A 23,499-nucleotide genomic window follows, 5' to 3' on the forward strand; every position below is an offset into this window, starting at 1 on the left:
GGAGGGAGAGGGAACTGGGATTGACATGTAAAACAAGCTATTTAAAATTAAAATAAAAAATGATAAAAAAGATGAAGGTCACAGGAGAGCTCAAAATATGACATGCCTTTCAAACCAGCTTGAGTTGGACTCCAATTGCTCCTGTCACAGGCTTTATCACCATTTCCAAGATAAGCATGTTCACAATGCAAGAATACTATGGACAGAGTAAACACTTCTAAATTTTTCAGCCTATTCCTAACACAGCATTTTGCCTAATATCTTAGAGATATGTTTTTAATTTCCCCCCATTCATTTTTCTTTAAATACTAGCAAAAGTTAGCATGAAGCTCTTTAATTAGCCTGAGAGGGTTTTTTTGGGGGGTAGGTTTTTTGTGTTTGCTTGTTGTTTTACATCTTGGATCTAGGTGCATATTTCAGGAATTTGACCTCAAAAATTAATTTATGACTCAGAAAAATAAATTAAATTAGTAATAAACTAAGGACAAGATCAGAAATGCCCTATGGGTACAGTAATGTCACTAGAATGTATAAGGATGCCTCTGAAGTGAGGTACACTTGGATGTGTCTTGTAGTTACATCAAGGGTCCCAGACAAGCATGTTCGTGAAATATGATATGAAGCCACTATTAAAAATGTTGTTTCTGATATATAATGTCCAGGAATATTTAGGCAATTAGCTTTATATCTAAATATTCATAATCAGTAAAGAAAATAATAAAGACATAAGGAGACTTTTATAAATAATTCTTACTGACAGAAGTCCATGCAATCTGAAAACTGTATCCTGTAATCTGAGTTACTTTGATGAAGATTTAGGCTAAGGTGTAATGTGTTAAGAAGGTCTTTAAGTGTGTCCTAAGAGCAACCTGTTGGAGTTTTCTATACAATACTGGAATCTAGAATGGGAAAGATGAAGTGGTTATGTAGCACTATGGAAAAGCATAGAGGAAAGGGTAATGGAAGGGACAGTAGACAGAGAGAGAGGAGAGATAATGAGAAGTGCCAAAAAACACCATGGCAAGTTGCAAGGTACGGGTAAAATTTAGAAATGTAAAACAGAATTTGAAAAAAGAACTGTATCAACCAAGACGATGGATGCTGACTTCCACTTCTGGGTCACCATGTGGCTCTTCACCCTCAACCCCGGCATGCACCCTACATCCATTACAGTTAGACATTCTTTCACTACAACTACAAATTTTGAATCTACCACTCCCTCGGAGACAGCAGTTCTCAGTAAACAAGTCCAGCAAAGAAAAACACTATTCACACTGCTCTTTGGTTCTCAGTCAGCTCTGTGTGTGTTTGTGTGTGCATTTGTACATGTGAGTGTGTATGTTGGATGATGTGTACGAGTTTACGTGTTCACATGCGTGTGGAGGCTGCATGTCTTCCTCAATTACTCTTCATTTTGTTTTAATTTTTCCCCAATAACTTGCCCAGTCACAGGATGGCAGAAGCAATATTTGAACATCTGAACCTGGGTATCTGTTCTTGCACTTTTTCTGGGTGTGTAACACATGGCATAGAACACAGTAAACTATTTTCCTCTGACTTTCTTTTGTTGACTGCTGCTGACTTGCATACAAATAGACCAACTGGTTGTCAAGCTTCTTTTGAAATTGGTTGCTTTCTCTAGCTAAAAGTCATGTGTGCCTGTAGTCTGAAAAATGGTCACTAGAGGGACATACTATCTTGTTGAAATTGTAGACCCTGAAGGTTCTTCTGGCACAGAGAACACAAAATAAGAAAACAAATCCAAATCAAGCATTGCTTCCATAAAAAAAATCACCTTTTGAAAAACCATAATTATAATGTTGATGACTCACAACCAATAACATAGGCTCTGTCTGTTTCTGATATTGGTTTTGAATCACCTATGAGATTATCATTTTGTGATCAATTATTTCTTATCAGGCACTGTATTTCATCTCTAACATGGTAAATTCTTTAAGGAAAAGAGCTGGTGGTGAACTTTTCCTATAGACCTTGTAGCCTTGAACACACAGTCTGATAATAAAGGAAGATTAATGCATGTTTTCTAAAAAGTTTAAGACAGACTCTCAGCTGTTTGAGCCTGGCCTCAGTCTTTCTATGTAACCTAGAGACCTCGAACTCTTGATCCTCAGTCTCTATCTCTTGACTGCTGGGATTACAGGTACATGCCACCATAGCTGGTCTATGGGATGCTGGGGATCACACTCAGACTCAGAATCTAACTGTAATTTTGCTAAGAGGACACGGTATCAAACTGCATCCTAAACATTTATGTTTACAGTAACAGACTGGTGCTGTTCCCGGTCTCCTCAGAGAACCTTTCCTTTGCAGTGAGCAGTGGTCAATGTAGACTCATGAATGTCAAAGACAGGAATAGGTGACTGTGGAGTGACTGATCCTAAAGGAGATGTCACCTTCTCTATAGTCCAAAGGATATGAGTGGTGCAGAAGGAATGTAAGAGCCAGAGGATGGAGAGGGGAACTATAGAGCAGTGTCTCCAGCACCTGACAGGGCTGTTGTGCTCATCAACTCCCTCCATGTAGCTATGGTTACTGCTATAAAACCTACATAAGATTGGCCATCAAGCAAGGAAATGAGGGTTATGAGGTCTCACTTTTCACTGAAGGATTGTGCATAGTTATGGTGTTCTGGGGAAGCTTTTATCACTTTCTGCAGTGGTATAGCTTCTGATAAGTGGCACAGGTTCCAGTAAATATCTCTCTGATAATAATAATGCTCATGCAAACATCCATAATTATATTTATTGGGTCACATAAAAAATCAAAGTAGCAGAGGGGAAAGGGGGTCTTAGCCACAGAGGAAGGGAGATAAGAGAGGGTAATGAGGGTAAAAATAACCAAAATTCAACATACAATGCATTAAATTGTCAAAGAATACAAAAATCTGCTGGGCGTTGGTGGCACACGCCTTTAATCCCAGCACTCGGAAGGCAGAGGCAGGCGGATCTCTGTGAGTTTGAGGCCGGGCTGGTCCGACAGCCTCCAAAACAATACAAAGAAATCTTGTCTCATAAAACCAAAAAAAAACAAAAAAACAAAAACAAAAAACAAAAATCTTAAAAAGAAAAAAAAGATTTCTGAAATTGAAAATTTTTAAATGTCACCCTAATAGTATTCCATGGCTTGTGAATAAATGATTGCACTTTTGACCACTTGCAGAAATTTTCGACGTCTAAGATGCCTAGTTTCTTTTTTTGGTGTGTATTAGCACTTACAGTTAGGTTCAAGCAATTTTACCATGGATAGTTTGATTCAATAGACACTTCCCTCTCTAATAAAGCTTTATGAGGACAGTCTGAGTCACCTTGCTCCAATGAAATTATTGTTCAAGCTGCCCCACTCCTATCTGCAACACAGACTCATTCCTTGGCTGAAGAAGTTGCTAACTTCACTGCTTACCCAAGCAAGTCCTTTTTTCCTTCTCTTTCTGTCCTTGAAAAACTACCTCCCTCTGATTGGGTGCTAATCTCTTCTATTTCTCAGTCCCAATAAGAATATAAATATGGTATCTAATCCTAATCCTAGGGCTACGCTATCCCCCCTTTTGCTTCCTTAATGGGACCCCAATCTGTGGATTACAATCAGCCCAGATGCCATCATTTTCATTTAGAGCCTTCCTTGCTGATTCTTATTTTCAGTCCTTTAAAACATGGATGGCAACATACTGGCATCTTTTTTTCAGTACCTTAATAGTAATTGGCTTGATCAAAGGAAAACTATGATTCCCCAATCTGCTAGTCATTCTCACATGAGCTGGAAATAAATGAAAAGATTTTTGTAATTCACAAGGAACAAGTGCTATTACATTACAACCATGTTCAACTAATGATGGGGGAAGAATTGATGGTGACTAAAAGAAATCTGATTGAAGTAAAGCGTGGTACTCTGTTACTCTGTTCACACTCTAAAGCTCACTGCCTATGTGTAATGGGGAAGGGAGAGGGATGACCAGTGGGCTAATGATCTGTGGCCCAGGATCACATTGGAAAGATTGATTGACCTTTGGATTTGCTCTGTGAGAATGGATTTGTTGGCGCCTGTCAGCAGTGTGAGCATGAGGCACGTCAGATTATTCCTGATGTTGACTTTGGCATTCCAATATCACAGATACCCAGACACATTGGACTGAGAAGGCTTCTTCAGACATTTGTTAGAAGCTTCATCATGGGGGCATTTTAGCCTTTATTCATTAAATCAATCCAGAGGAAGAGGGAATACGTGCTTGGTGTTTTTTTTTCCTTCAGAAAGGAAAGACATATTGACTTTTGCTTCCAGAATAGACTGTTCTGTTTACTGTACAGAAGCAGTCACCCTATCTTTGCATCTGTCGCAAGTGGAGGCTGGGGGAGGGGAGCAAATCCCAAGTTAATGCATCCTAATGATTCATGCTGGAGCATGGCAAGTTGCTTTCAACCCTTTCATAAATTACTATTGGCAGCCCATCTGGATTAGGGGCTGAACCAGATGGTGAGCACTTGACAGCTTACTCTATCTCAGCAGAAGGGATCAGCTGACCAGAATTTTCTTTCCATTTATGGCAAATGACACTTGGAAGATGGGGTGGGGAGGGTCTCCTATCTTTAGCTTGCTGCTCCCTTTAACTGAGACCTGAACAACAGCATCCTTTCTTGTTTGTGACTGTCTGCATTTGGGGAAAGACAAGCATTATGTCTATTTTTTATGCCTACTTAGAAAAAGTGCTGTTTGTACAGCAAATGTGAAAAGCATGTTTTTACAATATTTTTGCTTATTTGTTATGTATTTTGATACTTTTTCTTCACAAAATATATAATAAGCACACACTCAAACACAGGCACATACACTTTGTAGGTATGTCATAAAGAATACATAGAAAGCAAGAAAGTTAGCAGTAGGTAAGGCTGGAATCACAGGACTCCTGAATTACATCCCTGCGAGACCAGAGGGACCAACATATGTGTGCCACAAGAAGAATGCCACAGCTGGCATTCTACATGGACTCAGACATGGAGGTGATTATTTCTCTTTGTAAAAGGAGGTTGAAAAATACTGCACCCAACAGTCACAGGGCTACAGAATCAGATAGAACAGGACAGTCAGGGATTTCACCAAACCATCTGCTAGCTGCATGGTTATACTTCTGAAAGCCACAAATCCTGCAGGAGAGAGTAAAGCAGTCAAATAACCAAAGAACTAATCCCACCCACACTGGGTAAGAGTATAACCATTTTCCAAACGAGCAAGGCAAGGCAAGGCTAAGACTCCTAGCCATCAACAGAGAAATGTACTCCAGTTCAAATAAAATGACCTGAAACTAAACACACCTGAAGCCAAGAGAGCTAAAGGAAAAACCAACCCTCAGAATGAAAGAGCAAGAGACCCTGTACCATGCAAGCCCCCACCCTGACATAAGGAGCTCTCTGTAATCAGTGACTACCAAGAGAGATGGATAATCTCAAGTGGGCATCCCTAAATACATGTACATATATGAACAACACTCAATGGAGCCAGTAGATGGTTTGTATGAATGTCTGTCTGTCTATATGTGTGTGTATACGTATATATACATGAAACAATAGTTATAGAAGCAGAGGTCATGAACTTGATAGTCAGCGGTGGGAGGATAAGGAAGGAGTTGGGGGGAGCAGGGGGAGTGGATATGAGGTCTGCTCTTACCTATTTGTGACTCTATCATTACACAGTCTTCACAAAATACATTTTCGTGTGGGTTGAGATTGTTTTGTGACATGCTTTCTCTGACACTGGCCACATGTTTTTCTACATAAGGGAAATACTGGGATTAACCTTGGCATTATTCTGACCAGCACTGTGCTGAGCACCTCATGGTGGAGGGTGTCTACTCATGTTCCCTTCTCTGTCTTTTCTTCCTAAACCACCTAAGCTAAGAGAACTCCTCCTCAATCAAGCAGGGCAGAGTTTCCTACTTCTCCAGTCAGCCCCATTCTGTTGTCTTTGTTCTTCCCAAGCCTCTTACCCACCAGGATTCATGCAACTCACTTCACATCATAAGAAAGTAAATTCACATTACAGTGACTAACATAAGATATTTCATTATAAGTGAATTGATAGACACTCCTTTAGTACAGTCTAAGCTTTGTGATATACTTAGTGCTAAGAGTTTCAGAATGAAAAAAAGCCATCAATATTAACAGTGTTTGTTAAGTGTTAACAGGTTGAGACTGCAAAGATGCCACATACACGGGACCAAAAATGAACAGCTTATTATGGACACGAGGATATTTGAAAAGTAGCTAAGTTCAACCTGTCATAAGAACTCAACTTAATAATTTCCCAAATTTTAGTATCTGACATCTACCACCCAAATGTATCATCAAACTCCATTAAAACCTGTTACTTTTTTTTCTGGTTTTGTTGAATAGAGTTTCTCAGTGTAGCTGTGGTTGTCCTAGAACTTTCTCTGTAAACCAGGTGGCCTCGAACTCAGAGAGATCCACCTGCCACTGCTTCCTGAGTGCTAGGATTAGAGGCATACACCATCACATCCAGCCCAAACCAAGTTATTTTTAAATTCTGAAGTATTTGATAGTACTGTTACATTATGCAATCACCAACAAATCCATTAGGCAAAAGAAAATGGTTCCTATTTTCTTGGAGGGCAGACACTGCTTTTGTTTTCCATTTAAGGTTAAAACAATACATTTTTACTATGATGAGGCTTTTCTCTGATGTCATACCTGCTCTTGAATAGTTCAAGCTGCCTACTGTGTAAATTTCCAGAGAGGGGGCTGAGCATTTTCTTAGGTGGTTTATTTATCATCCGGAGACTGGGGAGACACAGAGACAAGTGAGGGGACTAAGAGTGATCTGAAGCAGCAGGCTGAGGAGGGAACAGAAGGGGTCAGGAGGAGAAAAGCAAAGGGGACACTGTGGTGATGCTTTATTGGTGGTCTAACAAATGAAGTTATAGCTAGCCATAGAGGCCAGGCACTGGTGGCACACACCTTTAATCCCAGCACTCAGGAGACAGGCAGACGAATCTCTGTGAGTTCCAGGCCACCCTGGGCTATACAAGATTGAGCCAGTCTAAAAGAGAAACAGAGCCAGGCTGTAGTGGCGCACACCTTTAATCCCAGCACTAGGGAGGTGGTAACAGGAAGGGATATGGCTGGCTGGAGAGAGGAATGTAAGGTGTAAGGAGACAGGAGCCCATGCCATTCAGTCTGAGGATTCATAGAGTCAGGATCTTGCCTATTCAGCCTGAGCATTGGAGAGGTAAGGGCTCTACTGGCTGGCTGCTCTGCTTCTCTTATCTTTCAGCTTCCACCCCCTAATATCTGACTCTGTGATTTTACTTAATAAGACTAATTAGGATTGCATTACAGGATACAAAGCATTACGTGACAGCTGATCATGCTGGTCATCTTGGCCTGCAGATAAACTCTTCCCCCTGGTTCCTTCCACTTTGACTCCTTCACTCAGCCTATTCTGGTCTCTGTTCAGAATTATGTCTGCATTCCCTGAGTACTGTGTACAATAGCCTCTGTCCCCAGGGGTCCTTTTTTACCAAATCACATAGACTTCGTGTATATCTTCTTGACTAGATGTCAGTAGCTTCTTGCAATTCTGACACAGGTTTGTGTGTATTTGTCTGGCCTTAAGGTCACAGCCATTTTCAATATGTTCAATAATTTTTTAAACAAACCCAAAGAAAACTACAGGGAAGGTGAAGCCTGAGTGGAGACTAGAGAGTTGAACATACTAGAATAAAAGAGAGTCTGTGATGATGAAGCAACCAGGTTCCTTGCCATCAGTGCAAGTTGAATCGAAAGAGAAAGACCAAGAGCTAGCAAATGTATGTTCAGACAAGCAACCCAGTCCCCCACCTCCTTTCTTTTTTTTTTTTTGTTTTTTTTTTGTTTTGTTTTGTTTTTACGAGACAGGGTTTCTCTGTATTGTTTTGGAGGCTGTCAGTCCAGCCTGGCCTCGAACTCACAGAGATCCGCCTGCCTCTGCCTCCCGAGTGCTGGGATTAAAGGCGTGCGCCACCACCGCCCAGCCCCCCCCCCCACCTCCTTTCTACAGCAAGTTGAACTTCTCTGTGCCCAGGTCCTATTCTGCAAAATAGGGTCAATGATAGATCAGTGCACACTCTAGAGGGTACTCATTAAGTCTATCAAGTGCTATGAAAAGGATAGTGTTTCCCACGGTTACTAATGAGCCTGTCAACACAGTTCCACTCAACGCTGGCCATGTTTCATGCTCTCCTCCTCTTGTCTACCTCTCTCCTTCAGCCACACTGTCCTTCCTGATTCAGCGCTGCTCTTCTTTGTTGGGTCCACTTACCTCCCAGGGAATTTCCTGGAAGCTCTTCTTAGCCAGTCCTCCCTTGACCCTAGATCCTGAAACAGTTCCTGCCACACAATCCTCTGTATTACATTCTACATAGTACTTCCTTCTACACAGGAATACCTCACTTACAGATTGTTTTGTTGCTTGGCTTTTTCCACCAGAAAGCAAACAGCATGAGGACAGATATGACATTAGATGCTTGGGATCACATGCTTAGCAGAATATTGAATATGGTTTTGGAATGAACAAATGAAAGAAAGGACTAAATTCTGCCCAAATTTCCTTAACATCTGTAGTACCAAGCAAGGCAGTGGTAGCCAATGTAAAGGAAAACTCTGGGAAGAATAAGCATAATCTTGATTAACTTTCACTTTTCTCCCCACTCTTGGAAATAAGAAGAATGAAAATGTATGTGAAGAATTTATATGAAGGAAGTCACATGCATTGGATTGAAGCAGATAATAAAGTTAAACAGAAGCAAAATATTCAGCTAAGACATAACTAATATACTTAATCATGAAAGATGAAATGAAGAGTGGTACTTTCTTTCATGTAGGGATAAAATCTGAGTTAATAGAAGCTCACATGTAACTCCTAAATGAGGGCTAGAGAGATGGCTCAGCCATTAAAGGCTAGGCTCGCAACAAAAAAAGTAACTCCTAAATGAATTTCAACAAACAAAAAAGGCAAATAAATATTTAACGAGGGTGTCTGGTCCTGCTGCGTGTCCTATGTGTTGAGCTCTGAAGTTGGAGCTGCACTTAGAGAAAGAGATGGAGAACCTTTGTTTTAGTCATCACTATCACTTAAAATTCAGACCTAGTACTGCCAACCACCCCAGCTTTCTGTGGCTTAATACCAAACAGTGTGTGGTAGCAGGCACCTTTGGTTAAGAATGATGTCAATTAAGGCCTTGGAGGAGGTAAGGGAGACCAGAAGTCAAGGGCTTTCAACCTGGATGTGGGTCTAAATTTGGCTATTATCACATTCTATCATAGGTGACTTGTATCATAACTGCATGCAAAGGAATACACAAAAATATCATAATGCAATGGCCCTTGCTCATGTGACAGATGTTACCATCTGAAAAACTTAAAAACCACTCAGTGATCCAGAATTATCATTAGACTGTAGACTAGATTTGGAAAAAGCAAGGAAATGTGAACAATACTGCCATTTATTCTGTGATGCTGCTTGGTGTTCAAACCTATTTGATTCCAGGATAGAAAAACAGTATGAATCTGTCCCCATTTCTTTACAGAAGTGCAATGGCAAACATCTCGATTTACCCAGAACACTTTATCTCAGATAAATATTTCCAGGACCAGAAGAAACTCAAAACAAATGGCTAACAGAGGCATCTATTAGTATACTAAAGTACACGCTGGCCTCCAGGCTCACTCAGTGCCTGTGGTTCCTCTCAGGTCCTCTCATCCTGCTCCCTACCCTAAACTCCCCATCTCATGGGCTTCCCTTTCAGCAGATTCTGAGTCCTAATTCCAGCCATGTTCTCTCCTGCTCCTCCCTCCATCTCCTTTGCTTCCTCTCTCTCTTCCTCTCTTTCTCTCCTCCCATGGCCAGCTCAGTTTACTGATCACATCTACTTTCTCTCCCTGCTCTACACTCTTCTGGATGCCTCTGGATGTATTCTCCCTCATAATCTACAACAAAAACTTTCTCGTCAACCATACCTTGGAACTGTCACACCCTCATTTCACTCAAATTTAAGCTTCTGAGTCTGGGTTTTTTTTCTATTATTAACAGTAAAAAGTTAAATAATAGGGCCTCTGAAATTCCTACCTGCTCATATTCCAATAATTAATTCTGCCTTTGTTCACAGAAGAGAAATACTTATCTCCTTTAATTAAACCACAGCCTTCCTGTTTAATTTAAGTGAGCAACACTATTTGGAATGTCTCTGCTGCAATCATTTGAAACAACCATGTGCCTCTTTGTACAGATTTTTAAACCTAAAGTAATTACATATTGGGTATTTTCCATATGCAAGGAGTGATGCTGTATTATTTAATCACAAATATTACATGGGAATATTCCATCTTATGGAGGAGGACAGAGAATCGGAGAGTAGGTTTAAAAGTCACAGCACTGTTCTGGCAAATTCAATGCATGTAGTCAAACTCCTTTGACGTGGAGTCTTAAATTTCTGATCCATGCCATTTTGGAAAAGCCTGCCAACAGGAACCTTGGTGTTTTGTCACCTGGTGGCACAGCTAGCAACTCACAGTCTAGGAATCCATTGTTATACTCCATAAAGACCCTTTGACATGTTCGAATGTCTGTTGTCCTTGCCGCCATTGTAGAATACATCCACTGCAAAGTGGCAGCGGCAGGAAAGTTCCTTCTTGGAAACTTCCATCCTTTCCTCTGATGGGAACTTGGGCACTTGGAGATGGACCAGATGAAGAAAAGGGAGCGAATCCCAACGTCCCAGATAGAATGCGGGGATTGAGGTCAGCAACCACATTGTCCTCTGGTTTGCAAGTGACATTCTAATGTTTGTAATTTAGTTTTTAATGGATTTCTATTTTGCATCTCCTTTCTGAATCAAAAATGTTCTTTGCCAAGAAATGGTTTCTCTTTACTTCCAGTTCTTCCCTCAAAATGAAAGTGACATTGATTTGTAAAATTATGAAATCATGGAGCAAGCAATGTCTTATGAAGCAAGTTTATATTTTGGGGATGCTGAGAGAAACATATCTTAACTTTTTAAAATCCAGTTAGCTATCTGTTAATATAATTTAATTCTCTTGCAGTGGTTCTAATCACTGGTTTTTTATCCCCATTGAGACCCAAACTCCCTCTTGAAAGGACAAAATCATAGACTCCTCTTTGGAAAATAGGATAAGCATAACAATCAAGACTAGACAACAAGGGAGACTAAAGAATTGTGTTAGATGAGTAGATGAAGATGCAAGTCATACAAAAAGGATAATCCAAAAGTAGAAGAAGAGAGAGGAGGAGTGGGGGGGAGACAAAATAGAAGCACTTCAATAAAAAATGTAGGCATCAAAGTATTTCAGACTAGAGCAAACAGGATAAAGTTTGCCAGTAAAAACCTGTGACCACCTTTCTGACTCTATGAGTGAAGCATCAAACTGAACCAAAAAACTCAGTTTCTGGGTAAGATGCAGGAATTAAACTTCCCGTTGGGCCCTAAGTGACTGAGGGGAGACCAATGTGTGACCAGGAGAAGAGAAGCAAAAACACAAGGACTGTGATGGCACCCACTGAATTAAGAAGTCAGGGGTCAGAGTTCAGAGAAGCCCAACTCCTAGGATTTGTGGGATGGAGTACCAGGTAGGAAGGGACACCAAACAGAAGAACTCCAGAGACCAGGGGAGGGGGACTCTGGCTGCATTCTCGTTGGTACACACCTATGGCCAGGAAGAACACCACAAGCAGTTAACCTGACCAGGAAAAGAACACTGGCCAGAGACCCAATGATAATGACAGGCCTCATTACTTTGGTTATCATATGACTTGATCCCACATCCACCAAGTGTCCCTTGTATCTTATAGACAGTCTTCAGTATGGCTCAAGACGTTCACGACGGATAGACATGGATCAGGGAGGAAGCAGATGCTGTAGGCACACAGGCCTACACAGGTAGGCCTGGGCCCTCTAGTCTAGTGGAAAATTGCCTTAACTGGTAATTGGCTCAACACCTAAGTCAAGAGACTAAGCAGCAACAGTTGTTGTGGGTAGTTGTTCCACAGAGGAGAAGGGTTTGCCCTTGTCGTGGCCTCCAGCTTTTGGCTCTTTCTGGAGACCTGGGATTGTTTCTAATCTTGGTTTCCAAGGGTCCCATAGCAACCATCTAAACCCCTGAAGCAAATGTCTCTGTCCAGTTCGAATGCTCTTCTGGAAAGACAGTTCCCTATACCTAGACACCCATGGCTACACTTTAAAAGACACGTAAAAGAAGAACAAGATGGGGATAAATGGAAACAAAACTGTTTACCTCGTCCCACCTACTCCATCCCTCAAATTGCATTTTTGAGTGTCAAGGAAATTATATCTACGGAAAATGAGAACCAGGGTTTAACCTCCTTGGACAAGTCTATTTCATCTGTTTCTGTTAAAATGTAAGTGCTGCTGATGAAATGTGAATGCTGTCTTCCTGGATGATACCTGCTCCAGGAACTGCTGTCACCTTTCTGTTTTCAAATTGCCACCCTTCCCACAAGCATTCTTCTTCTTTTTCCCATTGCCCCTTTGCCCTCATCCCCAGCCAGTTCTAACTCAAGCTGAGGCACACACTGAACATGCTCATGGAAATAAATTATCCTGGCACTCTGCCCAAGAGCATAGAAACTGGAGCTTGTGCACTCAGATTCAAAAGCTGCCTCTGCCTCTGTCACAAACTGGCTCTGTGATCCTGTTTGCCAGCCACTTAAGCTTGCTGTATCACAGTTACCTCGTCTGTGGAAGGAAAACAATCTTAGCGTGTGTTTCATAGAGTCGCTGTGTGGATTAATGAGATAACGTGCCTAAAGCCCTCGGCACAGTGCCTGGCACGTAACAGACTCTCACTAAATGTGAGCTTTTGTTATTAATAGTTACCTTTTATTTGGGGTTTTGTTCAGTGAAATAGCAAGGTAAAAAGGAAATGAGAATTCTGGTAGTTTAGGACTTTGTTTGTTTGTTTCTAAAAAGGGGAAATGGGCAATAGAGAAGACTCTTGACCAAGGGAGGGAGAAGCAGCAGGGTGTGGAGCCTTTGACAAGCTCCTCCCTGTCTCATGCATCTCCCCTCTCCCTCCTCACATACACAGACCCGAAGTTTTAGCACCTTTCAGCCCTCTGACCTGCAGCTTCACTTCAGGGTGAGCAATGCTGTGTTCAGAATCACGGTCGAGCATAATTCAATAGAACCTTTTAAGCCACATCATAATGCAGCCAAACATCAGAAGCAGGGGGGAAATACTCTTGTGCAACTTACTTTTTACCAGGTTGTGGAAACTGTGAAGAAGCTTGTTACACTGGGGATCAAGCGGACTTCACTCACCTGCAGGAGTCGACTTGGCTGATTAAGGACCCTCCCTTTTGCAGAGCATCGGCTGTGGCATCTTTAATTTCTCTGTGTAATTCCTCATGCCTTGCTGCCAAGACAGGCAGGCTTAAACCCTCTGATTTAAGGAGCTTAAGGTAAGCTTCAGCTTTTCCAAGTACATCAAATGCCTGCCAAGAAAAACAGACTTTCATTTTCTGCTTTTCTAGCTTAAAACTCTACATCAATGTGTACACGAAACACTAGCGATTAAAGCAGTGTTACTTAGCATTGAACTTAGTAGTTTGAACATAGCAACAAAAAATATCTTAGTTCTGGAAAACAGCTGTGCAATCTCCACTTAGGGAAACTTACAACTTAGTTCAACATAAATAAATATCAACACAATGAAAGTACCAAAATAGCTTATACTAAGAAGATACCTGTGACACAGAGAGACAAATCTGAAATTCAGAGAGTCAGGCTGATGTTTTGCATATTTTATACTGTACACACATAATGGATGAGCTATTAAAAACTTAGTAGCCTTTCATGACCTGAACATCTCTGAAACAAGTCTTGAAGGGAAAATTCCTGATGTGCTATACTTCTACTTCGAACCTCAAGCCCAAGAGGGAGACAACCAAGAAAATACTAGTATGGTTTTACCCCCTTGCCTTTTAAAATATGACCTTGGCCCATTCCATCCAAGGCATCTACATGCCCATAAGAGGTGATTATAACTCAGTTCTGAAACACTGCAAAGACTGAGAGCAAAGTCATTGTTTCTGATATGCTAATATATATATATGTGTGTGTGTGTGTGTGTGTGTATGTTTGTATGTATGTATGTATCCACAGACATTTCAAATCAAGGCACTGTCTTAATTTCTCTTTATGTCTATGGATGTTTTGCCTGCATGCACATCTCTATACCATTTGCGTGCCTGGTGCTTGTGGAATATAGAAGAGGGTGTGGGGTTCCCTTGAACTAGAGTTACAGATGGTTGTGCAGATAGCTCTGGAGGTGGCATGTGGGTACTAGGAACTGAATCCTAGTCCTAGGCAAGAGCAGAACAACTGTCCAACATACTAGTACAAAATGATCATGGAATATAAAGGAGCAGTTCATTGGTTATTTAGGATTAGGTGATATTAAGATATGGAAGCATTGGGTTGGACGGATGTCTCAGCAGTTAGGAGTGCATACTGTTCTTGCAGAAGACCTGAGTTTCATTTCCAGAACTCACACTGGGAGGTTTAAAACCTCTTGCAACTCTGGCCCTAGGGAATCTTACATCCTTTTCTGGACTCCACAGGCACCAGCATTCATGTTCATATATCACCTGTCCCCCTCCCCTGGTACACTGTCAAACAATCTAGAATAAAAACACGATGAAAAGATATACAAGATAACAGGAATAATAATGGAAAATTGTAATTTTTAAAAGAGATAAAGTAGAGTATAATCTTCATAGGTTTCCTGACAGCCCATTTTTGACCTTTGGCCTAGAGAAAAGATGAGTAAATAGAGCCAAAAAAAAAAAAGCTGAACATCAAGAGAATTCTTCCCTTTGGTGCTGTTGGGGGAACCTCCCTGTAGAATGTTTCATACCACACCAAAGAACATTTCTAGCAAAAAGCAGCATAGTGCCATGGTGCACCAGATGGTCCTGCAGAAGCCTTGAAGCTCAGTCTTCTGGATTGCTCAGTAGGAAACCTCAGAGCATGGCAGGGGCCCACGGGAATGGAGTAGGAATTCCCCCACAGAAGACTGTTAGGGAGGATCGCAGACTATCAGAGACAAGAATGGATGGACTAATGGAGACCTGAGGGAGGCAGAGGAGTGTGGCTGGGCTAAATCTCACAGAAGACAGCTTGAAGACTTCAGCTGTGCAGTTGGAATGGGTGAAGCATATGACCCTGAGTTCATTGTATTGTCTTAGGGAAGTAATGTGAATGGCCAGATTCAAACTAGACAGAATTGGAATCTACAGAAATGTCTCAAATGTCTCTTATATTCTGAAATTCTCTTCTCCCTCCAATGTCCTCACATCTTTGAGGCTGGCTTTCTCTAGTCACTTAAGCATTTTAAAGAATCTTTGATATCCAAGAATTCTTTCTTACTATGTTTCTCTTGAGGTTGGAAACAAAGTGCAGCAATATGCTGATGTTAGGAAGGATGATTTTATGACTTTTCAGGTCCTTCTATAGCTCGCTGAAGCACCAACGAGGAACAACCACTGCTTCTGAGATCTCACTTTTAATTTTAAATTTGGGGTTTCTAATTTAGGATAAAATGGAGCTTCTTGTTAATTGAGGATAAGATTTAAAGCCAGTGCCTAAAACAAACTTCTGGCAAAGCTAAAATAATCTTGGATTCCCTTAAATCCCACTTAAATTTTAAGGTTGGTTGTTGCATGTTATATTTATACTTCAGATTGACAAACTCTGAGCTCCACCAAAGGAATCAATAAGTGGAAAGTCTACATGTAAATGTCAGAGAGCCCTCTACTTCCTTCCTTATAAAAAGAAAAGATAGGAAAAAGAAAACCCCTTGGTGTCCTTCTGAGAACCGAGGAGGGATAGAGAATTCAAGGTAACTTTTCTGTGCTACGCCATGCTCATTGTTGTTTTGAAAACTAAACAGTAACCAAGAATGAGGGCAGATGTGCAGAGAGTCCTCAGACATGGCTAGCTGCTATTCTAAATCCCCACGTCTTTAACAAGTCTCTGAGACTGGCTCCCCCACATGTTGCCTGCCTTTCATCCCATGGCGATTTCTCTTGTGACCCTACCCCAGCAGCTGCTTCTCTTAGACCTCAGTCATGCCCTCATTTTCATAGGGTTAGAAGATAAAACTGCAAGGCTGTTAGATGCATGTGTGATATCATTGTCTCCTAGGCATAAAGATATGACTTTCTAAAAGAATGAAGATAATCTGAAGGGTGAAACATGCACTAGAAATAAGAGTCATATAACAAAAGCAAAAGCAACTCATTAACTTGGAATCAAGTGAGCCAAATTTTCTTCCATATACTTTTCTCAAATAGTTCAAATGTCAGGAATACACTTCATTATTTTCTCTACATAATAAAGAAATAATAAAATGATGACAATATAAGGGAGATGACAGGTTTATTTTTCCTTTTGTTAGCTTAACATAATCACGGGCAGAACATCTGTGAGTAAGGCGAGAAGGATAGCATAAAGGAGATCATTACTTATTGTTGTAATAGTAAAATACTAAGACCAAAAGCGAACTCTGGAGGAAAGGGTTGATGACATCTTAGAGATTAAGATCCATCACTGAGGGAAGCTGGAGCAGGAGCTCAAGATAGGGACGAAAGCAGAGACTGTGGAAGGCATGGCTACTGGCTTTGTTATGCAACCCAGGGTTGCCTGGATTGGGATGGCATCACCAACAGTGGCCTTGCTCATCCACAACAACCATTAGTCAAGAAAATGTCCCACAGACATGCCTTCAGGCCATTTTGATGGAGACAATTCTTCCTTAAGGCTCCCTCTTTCCAGATGACTCTTGTTTGTATCAAGTTGACAAAAACTAACTGGCACATTTAATTTTAAGCATAATTGGGATAGTTCTGAAGATACAAAAAGAAGAGCCAAACCTTTGGGCTTTAAAACAATTCTTCTTTCAGAATTATGCTTTCTGTGACTGACTAAATTATATGCAAAATTCCCTTTGATCGTTCCCGTGTAGAATTTGATGAGGAATCCATGTGCCACTTCCAGAAATGATCAAGGCATCATCCATCACTCTCATTTAGCTACCCATAGGGAACTTGATATACTGGATCTCTGTGCTGCAATTACAGTGCAGAAGGTCTGCCTGGCAGTGAGAACACCGTGAATCTCATACAGACTATTGGAATTAACATCTCCTCCCCCTTGGCCTTTCTTTTCACAGCCCCCTGCTTCTTCAAGCCTTATAAGTCCAGGATGATTCAAGTTTTTATGACTATACTGGGAGGAAAAGATAAAAGTCCAAGGACAGGATTTTCCTTTCTGGTTCCCAGCTCATCTGAACCATCTCACATGGTACTACTCAATCCCTCACATACAGAGGAGACAGGTCAGCTCCTTGGAGTCCTAATTTGGAAAACATTTAGGAACCACTTGACTTTTGTTCTTAAAGGGGCCAATTAAAAAAAACTTCCCTGTTCCCTTTGTTAAGTGCAGATCCAAGATCAACTGCATCAAATCAAATATAGATGGTGTTGGAGAATGGTGTGTTTTTATATAACAAAAAGACTCATGATTTAAGAATCATGAGTCATATAGCATAATTCTACTGCCATGCTGGTTCACAAAGACGCTGGATAAATAGCAGTGTTATTAGATTTTTGACTAATAAATTTGGAGAGATAAAATATTAGACAAAAACAAAATGACACAGCCCGAAAATTAACCAAGGACATGAAACACAAAAGGGCTTCTGACCAGAGCCTCTGGTCACACCAGCTTTGGAGGGCCAGGGTCCCTCTGGGTTGCTTGTAAAGGACATGCATCTTCACCTTCCTATCCTGAGCATCACCAAAGAAAACTGCTGGTGGCTCAGGCTAGAGAACCGATTCGTTGTTGAGGACACGGCTGAAGTTGCTCCGGCTTGCAAAGCTGTGAAGACCAGGATCTGGAGGAAGATGAATTCTGGGTTCTTCTTTCCCATGTCTCCCTCTACCCGCCTTCCATCTGTTCCTTGCTTCTCTAAGTTGTTTTGCTGCCCCACTCCCATCCCTTCTAGTCACAGGGTAGATGAGTGGTCCTGATAAGCTGTGTTTAAAATCATTTTGTTGCTTGGTAGGCTTTCCTCACAATCTGAAAAATTCTGGAAAAGAAGCTTTGGTTTGAATTTGGGTATCAGCAGCATTTTATCAAAAAGGGAATGAAAGAGGTTCACATACTAGAATCTTGGTCTTCCTGAGGAAATTCACCTTAATGAGACTCATTAAGCAGAATTTTAGGCTTCCGGGGTCTATTCTCCTCTTTTTTCTTTTATCTTAATTGACTGAAGTGATTTTAGAATGATCTTTATACTGCTAATATGGGAAATCATGTATGAATCATTTCTACTTTCATCCCTTTAAGAAATACCCAGTGACATCTATGAACCATAGATTCAGTTCTATGCTAAACATAAGATTCGCCACATTAGAGTAGCTGGAGAAATGAAATGCGTATAGACTGGAAGAACGATGGCTAGCTCGCAGCAAGCACTTAGCTGTGCTGTGCCCTAGCCATGGATCACCTTATTTAGATGGCCCGGTGATCCTGTAAGGACACAGAATTAGGAATTCTATTTTACAAATAAAGATGCCAGGTGTAGGGAGAAGTTAAGTAAATGCCCAGGCCATGCAGTTAATAAATGTATCAGGCCAGATTCATGCCCAGCGCGGCTCCACGACCCATATGTTATCGTAGCAGTCATGATAACAAATATTTCTAAAATTTTCTGTGAGGCCCTCCAGTCTGTTTTCTAGTTCAACTATACCCTTTAAAACCTGTACAGTTTATCACCAACATTAAAAAATTATGGAAAGGTATTATCTGAAGTAAATGGGGATTGTTAGACTTATTTTTGAAGAGAAAACTCAAGTTCAAAAACTAAACCAATCTGCCATATAACCCTCTGTTGATTCATTCATACAACATAAAAATTTTGAACACTAGGTGGCATACAGAGATGAGTAAGACAACCTCTCTCTTGAACAGTCAGAAATTCCACAGGAATAATAAGAAACAATCCATGCGGCCTGGAGACTTCGGAGGGGTGGTGCATGGGTGATTTCTTTGATATACCTCCAGTTAGCTTCTCGGGCATGGCACAAAAGTTGTACTGGAAATTTGTGTTCCTTGGGTGTTTTGGTAAGATTTCCCACTTTCAAACTGAGCTTATCCCAAATACTTTGGATCAACATAATCTGTTATGAATAACACAACACAGTTTTCTTTGTTGTGTGATCTTTTCCTGGGGAGATGGGAACAAATGCCTACTTATGCTATATAGGACAGGCTAAGGTAGGAGTCTCTCAAGATCCAACATGGGAGACCCATGAGTTTGGGCTTACTTACAGAACATGGGCTAGGGGTTACTTACAGGAGCATGGGTGAGCACAGAGAAGCCGTGTCAATGGAAAGTCTTCCCCCAGCATAGATGAACACCCTCCCATAGCGTCAGAGATGGGCTCCTTCCCCTTCACTTCACTTACTGCACACATATATCCACTAGCTCCTCTTCAGATTACGAGGCTGTGTGCATTTAGAGAAAAACTATAGGGAGAGGTACAGGAAGCAGTGGCTGGAACCTCATGCTAGGGGCCGAGGACTCTTCCCTCCTCTCCTATGAGAAAGCAACATCAACCAATAGGTCCTGTCTCGAAGGTGTCTTGCAAGTAGCCATAGCTGTTCTAATGAAGGTGAGAACTGCTATGCACTGAGGGTCCTAGTCTCCGACAGACCAGTAGCTCTGTAGTTTGTATTTCACATTCTCAGTGATTCAAATAATTAACTAGAAGGTACTATTGTAAGTGTTTGGGTAAGTACAAAATGAGGTAGACATATTTCTTAGCCTCAGGGGATTTTAATTATGCAAAAAATATATCTGCCAAGAAATGACTATACCGCAAAGGTTGATTTGTTCATTGCCAAAAGAGATATACAATGTAGAAGTGCACATGGAAGGACATCCAATGAATACATTCATGACTTAAGGGACCAATGACTAATTTACTGGAAAGTACTTACTCGTGAGTAGGAGTAAAATCTCTTTCTATTTGCAGTACTGGAGGTAGAACCCAGAATCTTACAGACTCCAGGCAAACACCCTACTATTGAGCTATACAATCCCAAAATTGAATATCTTGACTGTCAGACATTTAGGCCTGAAGTGGATTTGGGCTCTTGTGATGAAGGATGTTAAAGACATCTTTTATTTTCCGTATTTTTCCATCACATACTTAATACTTCTTTCGTAATAATTTAGCCACCTTCATTGAATATTTGCTGAGATTTAAATGGCCTGACTGATCACTGAGCTTTAAAGTAAAATGTTCTAAATCCCACAGTCATCATTCTAGCCAAGGGACAGAGGAAGGTATATTAAATGAAGACATCATCAATTTTTGTGGTGAGATTTGACTTACCATAATCTTCTCAGGTTCTTAATTATTTCTTCTTATATGTTATATAGTAAATGATAGATAATAGCAACAACTACATATACAGTAGATAATATATATATAGTAACCACTATATCTTGTAAATACACACACTCATGTGCGCACACGCACATGCACACACACTCCCGAGCATGGTGTCCACACTCCTCATTGAACTCCTGAATGCCTCTACTTCTTTTGTCCCTCTTCCCTCTAGATTCTACTGCGCACCTCAGGCAATGACTTAGCCTATATTTCCCAAGCACAGCCTGAGCTCGCATCTTCCAGCATTTTCCCCGTCCTGTGTGTATTATCCTTCCCTGTTTCACTCAGTGGTTACCTTACTTGACACATTTCCCCTGCTCAGGCTCCGTTCAGTGCTTCCCTCTGCATGGGCTTAACCCATCACGACATCCCTACCGTACATCACTCCATCTTATAAACTACCCAGGAGGGTCTAGAAGCCCGAGACCACACCTGCCACTGGCTTCACTCAAATACCTGTCTGACACAGGGCAACAGTAGGAATACAACACACTTTTGGGTGGAAGAAGCTTGGTGGGAAAGCCAGTATTCCAGTTATTTCTAAGAGAATGGGATATTTCTGAGGGATATTTTATAAAGAGGGATCCAGGGGAATAAATATGAATTGGTGCTCTTAACAGAGGACCAGAGTTTGGTTCCCAGGCTCCCATGTCAGGCGACTCACAACCACTTGTAACTCCAGCTCCGAGGGATCTGACTGCCCTTTCAGGCCTCCATGGGGACCTGCACTCATGTGCGCAGACACAAACACACACTTTAAATTTTTTTAAAGGAGGACTCTGAACACAGTTCCCAAGAATTGTACCACTAAAAGTAACTTTAAAATGTTTTCTAACAATTTGTTTAATTTCCAGATTTCATTTATATCATTTTAAGAAATTCCTTTTCAATAATATATTTTTTAGGCTTTCTATCTGGGCATGTTTCCTCTTTCAATTTGTTCAATAATTAGACCATTGTAATTGTTTTTTTTACCAATGTACTTAAAATACATTTATTTTTAAATGGTAAAATGAGAGCTATGTAAATGGAGAAAAAGCCTACAGCAAATGCCATGCTTAATTATTTTGTTTTCATGTCAAACAGAAATGTGGCTCCAGGGATTACTTGTGTTTTTAAAAGCAACCAGACCTTCTAGAAGACAATACATTTGCAATAGTGATGGTTGAAGCAATGGAAGCCATGCCATTCATATTTCATATGAGAACTTAGGTATTTCTTTGAATGACCTAAATCAAGTTCATCCTTATATTCATACTGACCTTCTGAAGGTCAGAGCATGCTCATAAAATGAACTTGGCCTGAGTATTTTCTCCTTGCTTCCCCCAGAGAATTCTTGTGCCTGGGAACAGAAGGTATGGGCATGAAACTTGACATTAAGCTCCCATTATCCTCCTGCTCTCTCCCATTTCCCACAATGCTGGAGTTCCAGGCATGCACAGGACTATGCCCAGCATTTTAGGAGGATTCTGGTATCTGAACTCAGGTCGCTATATTTGTGCAGCAAGTGCTCTTACCTAATGAGCCATCCCTTCAGCCCCTCTAAAAGTATACTTTAACCCCTTATCTCACTTTTTAGTAAGCCGACTCTCACACCGTCCCAGTTTTCATTTTTCCACAGCACTAGCATGTTCTGCTCATTGGCACTTGGCAGAACATAAGGAATTTCAGTCAATGAGTTTGTTTGCTGACATAATAATTCTCACATTAGAAGCAGAATTGGTTCCTGTGGGAAAGAACTATCCTTAGGCAGGGACTTCTTTGTCCCCCCACAGCACTGACAGCCAATCTTGCATGCGTGCTCTCTAATACCTCTCTCTTGGATGCCAAGAATGAATGACCTAACCTCTAGCAGGACACCTTTCTCAGCGTGGGCTCTGCAGTTAGCAATCTTCCACATGAGGTTATGTCACCCCCTGAGACAAAGAGTAGGCCCGCTGCTTGCTATAAATCCACAGCAGATTCCCTGAGTGGAAACTTCCTCTCCTCACCCCTTCCTCTGTGGGGCAGACATGTGCCCATGCTCACCTCCATCACCCATGTTGGAACTGGGACATACTGAGTTCATTTGCATGCTGTCACCCAGCTACTGCTTTGCTGCAGCCATCATTCGGCACTGACCCAGAACCCATGAGTCTTCTGCCAGCATCCATGAGAGGACAGCATGAGAGCCTGAAAGTCAGGTAAACTCTCAGAGTCCTCAGTGCGTGGCCACATGACTTAATCTACAAACACAAATGCTCACAGCAAGGAAACCCAGCATCCTCCAGACACATCCCAGGGAATTTTCAAAGGGAAAACACAGTGTTTCTGAGTTAAATAATGACAAATTAAAACTATGAAACTTAATAGTACACACAAAAATTCTAGTCTAGAAAATTAGTAGTATTATTATTTATGGTTTCTTGAGACAAGGTTTCTCTGTAACAATCCTGGCTGTCCTGGAACTCACTTTGAAGACCATGCTAGCCTTGAACTTACAGAGATCCACTTGCCTCTGCCTCTCAAGTGTTTGGATTAAAGGTGTGCACCAATACCACAAGGCAGAAATTATTTTAAAGACTTGATATTATAATAAATTTAAAACAAGTCCCTCAGAGATTTATTTATGAGTTACCTGACAAGACTAGGTAAAACGGTAAGATTTTTTTTAATTTGGAGCATCCAAAATATGAATCAAAAAGAAAAATGTCACTTATAAATCCTAAGAAGAGTTTGATTCTTAGCTTACATAGATTTTCTCTCTACATAATTAAATCATTTATTTTATCTTACTAACATAGAAACAGTACATGTGTATGCATGATTAACCCTCCACTCTACAAACTCTGGTTCTGTTCCAATTCCCATATCCATCACCTTTCACACTGCATTATTAGTTTTTAATTGGAAATAATTTCCTTAAAAAGAAAGAACTCTAAACCTTTCTGAGAA

The 23,499-nt window shown here is 40.9% G+C and overlaps 1 protein-coding gene across 2 annotated transcripts in view; it reads right to left on the minus strand.

The window, feature by feature from the left end:
- Ccdc141 (coiled-coil domain containing 141) overlaps positions 1 to 23,499 on the minus strand; it is a 160,737-nt gene that overhangs the window by 52,599 nt on the left and 84,639 nt on the right. For both annotated transcript variants that reach the window (XM_040745675.1, XM_013122082.3), the window contains exon 8: positions 13,361 to 13,533. In XM_040745675.1, coding sequence (XP_040601609.1) covers positions 13,361 to 13,533 — 173 coding nt within the window. The remainder of the gene's footprint in view (positions 1 to 13,360; positions 13,534 to 23,499) is intronic.

This window comes from Mesocricetus auratus, unplaced genomic scaffold (assembly GCF_017639785.1).
Source record: "Mesocricetus auratus isolate SY011 unplaced genomic scaffold, BCM_Maur_2.0 Super-Scaffold_100004, whole genome shotgun sequence".
In the NCBI taxonomy this organism is placed as follows: Eukaryota; Metazoa; Chordata; class Mammalia; order Rodentia; family Cricetidae; genus Mesocricetus; species Mesocricetus auratus.